At 42.1% G+C, this 10,389-nt stretch overlaps 1 protein-coding gene across 1 annotated transcript in view; it reads right to left on the bottom strand.

Annotated features, from left to right (window-relative positions):
- Positions 1-306: 306 nt before the first annotated feature.
- T265_13385 (hypothetical protein) overlaps positions 307-10,389 on the bottom strand; it is a gene marked incomplete at both ends in the record, with an annotated part of 18,902 nt that continues 8,819 nt past the window's right edge. Inside the window, 6 exons of the mRNA XM_009168654.1 lie at positions 307-632; positions 863-970; positions 2,662-2,938; positions 4,390-4,695; positions 5,446-5,568; positions 7,559-7,862. Of these exons, the coding sequence (XP_009166918.1) occupies positions 505-632; positions 863-970; positions 2,662-2,938; positions 4,390-4,695; positions 5,446-5,568; positions 7,559-7,862 (1,246 nt within the window). The remainder of the gene's footprint in view (positions 633-862; positions 971-2,661; positions 2,939-4,389; positions 4,696-5,445; positions 5,569-7,558; positions 7,863-10,389) is intronic.

Here is a 10,389-nt window from a genome sequence, read left to right as displayed (position 1 = left end):
TGCACTGAAAAAGTTACTTTGATTGGCTTGCAATCAAACGACCCAGCTCAGTGAACAAACCAGTGACAATGGCAGTGCATAGTAATTTACCTTCTTATCATCTGATTTTGTAAGTTTTGATCATTCCACTTGCTATTTCAACAAACCCTTGACAAGATTCGTGTTCATACTACATTCATTGTTGAAATAATTTAATTCTGAGATTAGCCAGGTAGATGCACTAGCGTCAGTAACAACTGCTTCGTAAATGTGACCAAGAGGTGGGCTGTAGTTTTGATCAGCTATCGCATGGACAATTCGTAGCATTTCGAGATGAATTCATGAAGAAAAATTGTCTGCATAAAAATTTTACTTTAGGTAGATCAGTGAGGAAAATTTGAGAGTAAAACATTACTCATAAAGTGTCAACTGTATAAGCCAAAATGTGGTCAACAGAGGTACCCTCATTCAGGTCCGATCGTGAACGTCACCATCGGCATAACGATGCTTTAACATGAGTTGCTACTATATATCATCGTTTCCCGGCATTGGGAAGGCCAAAGCAAACCCCGACACTTGCTGACGAATATTCGAAATCCATGAAGAAATTTTCGGGTTAGTGCTCAGCAGCTTTGGCAGAGAATCCCAATGATCTAAAGGGGAGAATTAAAAATTTGATAGAACCAAATGACAGAAATTCATGGAGAAGCCTGTAAGATGTGATTGACATTTGGTGTTTGAGTTTGGAGACACGGATATGTGCGTACGAATAAGTGATAAGTGGAGTAAATGAATAGATAAGTAAATAAGAAAGCAGGAGAACAAGTGGGACAAAACTGATCACAAGCTGTGTTAAAATAAGAAACTGATAGTTGCAACTTACTCGAAACGCGATTACACTCTTCAGTGATGTTGAGGACCTCGTTGATCAGTGATGCAACAATTTTAAAGTCATCTTCCAAAAATCCGCGTGAGGTGAGTGCGGGTGTACCTGCGGGCAAAAAATTTAATAGACGCAGTGCTAGTCCACATACATCAAAGTGAAGCACGAATATCAGCACCTCAGGGAAGTCCGCTTTTGCTACACAGACGAAGCTTCACGAATCTGTATTCACACAGGCAATTCCAAGTACGGATCGCGGAGCACAAACAACGAGGGCGTTTTCCTCTAAGAAACCCAATAGTATTGGAGAAAGTAAAACGCGATTCAGCCATTGCATTCCACGAATTTGAGTCAAACCATTAAATTAGTTTCGATGGTACACGTATACTACAGTCAGGATTAAAGCCACATTTGGAACGGACGTTAGATGGAGATAAAAATAAGGTAGATTTTCAGTCGCACAGGGAGCTCGCCTCAGGATGAACCACTTTCGCCCAACCTAAGTAATTAGCTGATTGCACGTTAAGCTCCTCTTGGTGTACTGTCTAGAAAGGATGCTTCCTGATGTACTGGAACGGGTTCAAACATCTGGGGTGACCACTCGAAGAAATCTTTGGTATATTTCTGAAGGGCCGTAAACGGTGAATAGGGACATTCAAAGAGTTATCAAGTGTCGATCGTATCTAAAAATGACCTCCCTCCACTTTGAGGATAAACCATTGTCATTCTCATCGTCATTGTCCCTACCATCACTGAATACAAACAAAACAAACAAACAAACAAACAAACAAACAAACAAACATACAACCATACATACATACAAACATACATACATACATACATACATACAAACATACATACATACATACATACATACAAACATACATACATACATACATACATACAAACATACATACATACATACATACATACAAACATACATACATACATACATACATACAAACATACATACATACATACATACATACAAACATACATACATACATACATACATACAAACATACAACATACATACTTACATACATACATACATACATACATACTTACATACATACATACATACATACATACATGCATACATACGCCTTCGAGCAAGCCTTGCCCTTTTGATATTGTCATCCAGTGACACTGGTGATAATCCACAGGCGACCGGATGGTATGGCACTCAATCGCACAAATGAGAGCCTCAGGATAGAATTCTCCTAGAAATTCGTTAGTTGCCTATTGATGACTATTCTAAACAGGGATCAAACAATTGCGCAATCCTTTTAGCATTTCAGCACGGCTTGGCTTTACGTGTAGGATGAATTGCTGTTGTAAATCTGTTGTTAAGTTGCTGTTGAGCTGCAGAGCCAATCATCACATAGAGAAATCCTGGGATACAAGCACGGTTAGAATTATACGTGCCCGAATACCTCAGTGTGCCGAAAATCTTTTTATATAAGTCACTTCAGTTATGTTGCTGCTGCATCGACAACTAACGACACAGCCCGTGAAAATGTGAATTTTACATAAAATAAAGCAGCGCTTTAACACAAGTAACCTCACACTTATAGCTATCAAAGGTCTTGAGAATCGCTAACTCTGCCATGTTCTCTGGTTTACTTGCTACATCTAACGCTCACATCCCTAATAAATCTACGTGGTATCTACGTAAATAAAAGGGTATCTCGTTCAGTGTATACGCACACTAATGTGCAACATAAAGCATACAACATGCTTAAAACTCGTTTAGCTAGGAGTTAGATAAGTCAACATAATACACAATCATCTCTTACCTATCCGAAGTCCCGAAGTTCTGTTAAAACTATCATCGTGTGGAACTGGTACAGCACTGAAAGTGAGTCCGCAGGCGTCAGCAACCACCTGGACCCGAGCAGCATCTCCCTTACCTACGTTCGGCCTACCTGAGGAACGGCTTAAATCGACAATCACGAAATGTAAATCAGTACCGCCAGTGAGCAGGTGAAGGCCAAGGGAGAGGAGTTCTTGTGCAAGTGCTTGGCTATTGCGTAAGACACGTTCACCGTACTCGATAAAATGCGGTTCTGAGGCCTAAGCAAGCGAGAGGAAATAGTATGCGGTAATGTGATCTGCCTTCAAGAATAATTACGTGATTTTTTGTATTGACAATGAGGAACCATAGTCACTAGTATGAAATTCGTCTCACTTTTTTCGAGAATGAGGGTGCAAAAACCGAACACTTATGTCACAAACGTAAAATAGGATGAAAAAGTGGCTCAACTTGAGGCACAGTGTGTGAAATCACAACATCTCAGTTAACAAACGAGGGAAGTTGCCTTAATCCTACTATACGGTACTTTGCCACACTGTATAATGCAGTGCTTTGCTACACTACACTACATCGCATTGCACTACGTGATATCGTACTGTGGTATACTAGTCAAATATGGATGAGTGCTGCACCTGCTCAGAACAATCCCGTACAAAAGTAAGAAACTCAGTAGCTCAAAGGGAGAATTTGCGAGTGAATATCACCATATTTGTCAGTCTTAGCTCAAACACAGCTTTCCAGATTAAGCACCTATTCGGTGCGTCGCAAGTTGTTGAAATCACAGCAGTTGAGATGTTGAGATGTCAGCAAATACTGGGTGAAAACAGTCCTGTATTGTAAAGGACACGGACGCAAGTGTAGTCTGTGGTTTTGTTCGTGCGGCACCCGTAATTAAAAAGTGCTGACAGTTTAAAAACTTGAAGGTTTCATGAAGAAGGAGGCGACTAAGGCAGGATGTAGGTCACCCCCAAGTATTGTTTATGGGGTGGCTCTTCGAGGATCTCAGTCATGGATTTGGGCTATTCCCTGATTCAACAGAAAGTACGGAATGCCTCAAATTTGACTAAATAACGCTTGTGAAACCACTTTTCCTGTAATATTGGTGTAAAGTCTAGCACCATCCGACCAAAGTTTCATTTTTATGGGTAATTTCTTAACGGAGCGAAATATATCAACTATCAGGCCAAGAATGTAAGGTTTATGGTTTAAGCATTATTCTATAAGTTGAACCGCTTCTGTATGAGCCCATGTGGTTAGGTAATATCTATGTTGGATTGACGGGTTGCCATTCACCATGACGGTCACAACCCAATGAGCCGACTGTCGAACAAGAAGATTCCCTCAAGGAGTCCTAAATAAGCGCGAACAACACGAGTTTCCTTCATTTTGAACAGCCCAGTGAAAAGATCGCCATTCTTTGTATGATCACACCATTCTACTCATATGTCATTCTGATTTGAACAATTAAGCCAATGATGAAATCTTTAGTGTCTTGTTTATTATTCCATAATCTAATGATCCGGACGGAAATGGTTTCTCTTTTACTACTGAACATATTTAGTCAAATTTAACCATTGGTGCCAGGAAAGCTGTATTAAGAGTTTTGTGATTGCTTGCGGACCAGTACGGTAAATAGTCTTCAATCCCAAGGCCGCCATATTGATTGACCCGAATAGGATGTTTGCTAGTTGAGATTTTATCGAAGATTCACCTCTTTTGCCATGCAAGCCATTGCAGCGATCACATTTTCATGTGGACCACTCTGCAGTCCGGGGAAAACGGCTTGGTTGATTCTTTCTTCATACTCCGCAACAGGCACGGTGCGATTTGAATTTTCACAGTTGGACGAATGACGCCGGTAGAAAATCATACCAGAACGTGGACCACGAAGAGTCTTGTGCGTTGTGCTGGTCACTATATCAGCGTGCTCAAACGGTGAGGGGATCAGATCTGCGGCAACCAGACCCGCGATATGAGCCATGTCAGCTAGCAAGATGGCACCAACGGAGTCACATATCTGCAATCAAAAATAAGGACGAATACTTTCAGTCTGCTTTATGACGACACTTACGCTTTACGGACCGCTCAACTAAGTGAAAAATAAAACTGGATGGGTTCCACCGAGAGGCAGTCTCAATAAGTCTGAACAACTTTGTGCGGTTGAGATTTTCGAAAACGACCACAGTTCTACCAGTACTTTTAAAGCGCTGTCTGGTTATCGACCGGTAGATGGATGTGAAGAAACAGTCACAGTTAATTAGTAATCTCTATATCCTTGGTTACTTTTGAATTCAGTAAGATAAAGTCAACGTATTCTTAAGCAGAGTACCATCAGTGCCCATCCCAAGAGGTTTGAGGACTCGAAACCACCTGGATAGTGGCATGGCGCTACAATCCAGTTACGGCAAGTGAACATCAGTATGGGTTGTCTTTCACTCAGAATATCATACCACCCACTCTCCTCTTGTCGTATGACGTACCTAACTGTAAGTTTCACATCAATTGGCATGGACTCTAATTACGTGCCAAAGTATACCGCAATCTAACTCCAGAAGATGGTCACTTTTCGGAGTAAACTAGAATAGATCGAGGCTATCAAGGAATACAGTTATAGACTAGGTAGGGGGAGTTCCTGATTTCAGGTAGCTCTCTTTCGGTGGAGTTATAGTGTACTGGGTGTAGAAATGTTTCAGGGAAAGGTACCGTGAATACCATTCATTGGGGGAACCCATACATAACCTGCTACTGACTGAATTGCAACACTTACCTTTCTAAACCGTGCATAGTCCAATAACCGAGGGTGAACACAGACGCCTGCAATGATCATTTTTGGCATGAATCTGGATGCAAGTTCCTCCAGTGCATCGTAATCAATTAACCCAGTATTCGACTGAAATGATAAGTAGTCTGTCTGAATTACTGACAAATATGTATTTACATATCTTGTCTCCTTAAATAATAAGTAGAGTTTTTCTCAAGAAAATAGCAGAATACCTGAACAGGAAATCTTGTGCGTAAAAACCTTTCGTGCCCAAGTTACCAAACAGAAAGGAACACAATGGCATTGTTTTCTGTGACTAGTCCATAATTTTTGAAGACATATTGCACGAAATATGTCTGTTAGCAGTAGCATGATGGTTCTCAGTAAGCAGTTTCTAGCATTTGACATACACAGATTGCCGATGTCTGTGGTTAAAGATAGAGTGAAACAACACATTCAGCAGTTACCATATTCCTCTCTTCGACCCTGTACCATTAAATCGTGTGCCATAAGTTATCACATGGCTTACTACATGACGACCATAACGCGGGAGCAAGACATCTTTGTGTACCGCTTTCTGTCCTAATTTTTCCCAAATATCCCCGCAGAATTCGTTAGATCACTTGGAGGGAATCCTCAGGTGCATCGACAGTGTTGTGAGGATGAATTGATACCGTTCTAAGGCCTTCTGAAAGGTGTACAACTCTCTGGGATTCATTAGGGTGCTAAATGCCATCAAAATGACTAGCCTTGAATCGTTTTCATGTTACACTGTTTTCCATGAGAAATGGTCGCCTCATACTACTCGAAAGAATGGTGGCCATCTTGGATAAAAACGTAATTAAACTGATGGATTCAGGTGAACTCTGCCCAAAGATAAGGCAGACTAGTATGATGCAGAACTCTGAGAACACCAACTGATTTTTTTATCATCAGTGTTCATATTTGTGTCAGCATTAAGAAGTTGCACGCTGGCAAAGCGGAATTGCACTCGACCAAACGGAAGGAAACCAAATCGTCTGATTGTTGTGACGAAGTCGGATGTCTTGATAAGTAAAGTTGCAATACGTGTCCCGACTGATGATAAGCGACTACATGAGTGGGTAAAGTAATATACGGTGTATTCAACCATCATTTCTTAATACATGTTACTTCAGTCGCAGCTGAAACAATGGATGATGTGGACTATTCGTGGATGGTTCCTCGCAGTTGATTTGGCTGAGGAGTTGCCTGTGACATCCACAATGGTGTATCATAAAAGCTGTCATACAACTTTCCGCCTAAAACTGGTCAGTATTTGATAAGCGACGAAAGGAGAATGTAGGGAGACGTTTACTTTAGAAACGTTAGCGATGGTATACATCTAAAGTCCAGGGAAGGTCTGTTTTCGAAAGTAATGTTTTGAATACACACATATCGCTGAAGTTACACACACTGTCCAAAAAGTTAGCTGAATATATATAATGAAAGCAAAAACACGTGTACCTTAACGGAACTATCAGCAACATAAAGCTAAACAGCAACCACTAATGCTCAACACCGCTTCTCCACTACGGCACTCTGTTTGTCTTTAGAGATTAGAATGATAAAAGGTGGCTTGTGCGACTGCACTATATGCCTTTTAAGGCTTTTACAGTTTAAACGGTTAATGAGACAAACTGGAAAGAGGCAAGGAGCTAAAATTTCATCGAGGACGATCAACAGTTTTGTTCTAGTTTATGCAGCCGGGTTCAAGATGTAATTCTGACCTCAATCTGGAGGGTGGATTTTATCCTCGGTACTATCCCATCAATTCTAAGCTCTTCACCTTGGCTATTCGTATCCTCGAAGTGGACAGAAAAAACGCATTCCTTGCTGTATTTAATGACTTGGAAAGTGTAAAACTCGTCCTAACGAAGGTCATCGTGCGGTCGCCTCACCGGAATGAATTTAGAAAGGCTTCAGGGAAGAAGTAATGTCAGTATCATTCAGTAGGAGAACTCGTGGGCAAACACAGCAAAAACATCAGCGAAATCAAAACACATTTTGGAGCTTCAAGCTTGTTTTCTATACAAAAAGAATACTGCGCATCCACAACACTTTAATTACGTCTTTTTAGTTGAGAAGAGCGAAAACTTACGTCTAAGCGATAAGACATTGTTTCGAAATAAATGGATGCTGCGCTCAACTTTTTGTTGGCAGTTGCATGACCGTGAGTTGGATGACCACCGGCCATAATGTCCAAACCCATGATGCGATCATGTGGTCGTAGAAGTGCAGTCATTGCAGCCATGTTTGCTGGAGACCCGCTCAGTGGTTGAACATTCACGCCCCACGGAGCAGCAGTCAAGCTTTCTTCGGGAAGCTTCAACTTGAAGAGTTCCAAAAGCCTTTTCTGAGCTAAATCTTCTATCTGATCAATGAATGCGGTACCTCTCGGAAGCCTGGGGGTATAAGTTTACCGGAATGGATTGTGAGTACGGTTGAATATGGGTGTAACAACAACTACTGACAACGAAGCACCTATTATAGGAGAAATTATTTTCATCTGTCAGAGAAGGGCTGTCCATCAACCGTATGATCCACCCCGGCGGATTTTCGCTACCCGATTGAAAACATAGGTACCCACCATTCTGACCTGAACCAACCTGTCTGCTTTTTAACCTTAGGTCGAGTATCTACTCGTCTCCTTAATCAATTTGGCGTTTTGCCGAGAATCAGAATGAAAGTTAATAACGAACTCTTTTCTTAAGTATAAAAACGGTGGCTGAGAGCGGAAACTAGGAATCAAGTGGACTCTTGACACACGGTAAAAAATATTGTTAAGACTGCAAGTGGAAGAAACCAGTATTCTAACAGTGATCCATGAAAACAACACTGAAGCAAGAGGTAATTTGGAGGATCGCTCAGTGGTCTCTGTCCCTGAATTCCATATCTATATCACAATAAACGATCTAAAGTTGCTCAGTTGACAGGATGTCGAAATTCGATAGCAAATTCCAGCATACTGCACCACAAAATAGGCAGGAAACTCTTATTCTTTTAGAGACGTCTACTATAAATCAGTGTCTGTCATTTTACAACAAAGAAAATATCACTGCTGCCATTGCAGTTCACATTGTTCTTACCTAACCATTAAAAACTCTATCATTTTCCATCGACACCAAGTTAGAAATAGACCAGATTGGAATGCCTTTCGGCATTTGGAAACCATTTAAATGGTGCACCCAGTCTTTTTTAATTCTTAGCAGTGGTTGTAGAGTTAAGTCGACTCTGCCGGCCGCAATCAGATAGTGGCTTCACTTTAAATGATTGTGTCGCGACAACCTTACGTTTTTACCGAAGGTTTAGACGATTTGACGGTGGTACCAACGTGTATGTTTCAGGTATTGTTGGCTGTAATTGTAATCCCCGAAACTCCGTGTGACTGCAGAGGATAAGACTGTAAAATTCGTGCTGAGAAGCATGTCCTAAAATAAACTACACGATTACATAACTGTTGGTTTCGTCATTTCAGGAACATCGTCTCAGTGCTGGCTGATTGAGTTTTGGTGGACAGAACTCACCTTAATAAAGCTGGCTATTAATACGATATGCCTGTTCGGAATGGCTGTTTGCTTAACCTTTGCCCGTAGCAGTGGTAAGCGAAATGATCCTATCGGTGTGTAGTCAATGTTATGTGACACATCACTTGTGTTGAACCTTCTGGATGGACCAACCAACGGTCTCGAACAAGATATACAGGCTTTGGGAATGGGATATGTCATGTGAAATAACCTAAACAGATCTATAAATGTAATAAAACGAGATGTAGACAAGCGTTTTATCGATCGGAACCCCCGAACAAAACCCTACATTCTCCCACTGTTTCGTGGGTCAGACTTTTGAGTCAGAGGCTAGGGTCAGGGTCCCCGAACAAAACCCTACGTCCTCACATTGCCTTGTATCTCAGACTTTTGAGTCGAAGGATCGAGGTGGGGTACCTCAACCAAAGCCCCTTCCTCGGTCTGGGCAACCGGGAAGTATCATTTGCCTGCGCAGTTCAGCGTCCACCGATGTCCCTCCCCAACCCCTTCCCACTGCACGAGCAAACTTCACTGGGCCATTTGACTGTCAGTCATCTGACCGAAGGGCCTTATGCTCCTCGCTGCCTACAAACATTAAATAAAATAATACCTTCCTAAATCCACGGGATCCTTTCTACATAGGAGCTTTTAACGTTCGTACTCTATGTCAAATTGGAAGACAGGCAATGCTTGCTGAAACCTTGTACTCCCTTAAAATTGATGTATGCTGTGTCTCCGAAACACGCATACAAGACCCGAGTGTGGTTCTGCATCTCAGAACGCCAAGAATGAACTCAGCTCTCTCACAGTTCTTCCTCCGTGTGTCCGGTGATCCAGAAGTGATGACTCGTGGATGCGATTTGAATGCTCAAGTAGGTCGTCTGAGCTCCTTGGAATCACATTTGGGTGGTCTATTCGGAGTCGATGCTCGCCGCACAGACAACGGAGATCGACTCCTTCAGCTGTGTGCTGATCACGAACTGTTTCTGGCAAGTACGAAATTTCAACATAAACGTTCGCACCGCGTTACCTGGCGGTCGCCAACTACAAATCAACCGTGGACCCAGTTGGACCACGTAGCCATCAGCCACCGGTGGAGAGCCACAATCCAAGACTGTCGTTCTTTCTGGGACACACCACTTGATTCCGATCACGCCGTGGTGCGCGCACGCTTGACAGTTCGTTTCCCTTCAGGCCATTGCAAGTCGGCAAGAAGCATGCCAATCCACTATCTTCGAAGAATTGCCATAGCTCAACAGTATCGATCTCAGCTAGCCCAACAACTCTCCACAGTAAAACAATACTGTAGTAACAGTGAGCATGTGGATGAAGCGTGGCAAAATGTGAAAGGAGCCATACTAGCGGCGTTCAGTGCTGCCTGCCCGACTTCTCAAATTCGACCACA

The sequence above is a fragment of the Opisthorchis viverrini genome, assembly GCF_000715545.1.
Source record: "Opisthorchis viverrini unplaced genomic scaffold opera_v5_62, whole genome shotgun sequence".
NCBI lineage: Eukaryota > Metazoa > Platyhelminthes > Trematoda > Opisthorchiida > Opisthorchiidae > Opisthorchis > Opisthorchis viverrini.
The sequence above is the reverse complement of the archived record's forward strand: the minus strand, read 5'-3'. Positions and strand labels throughout refer to the sequence as shown.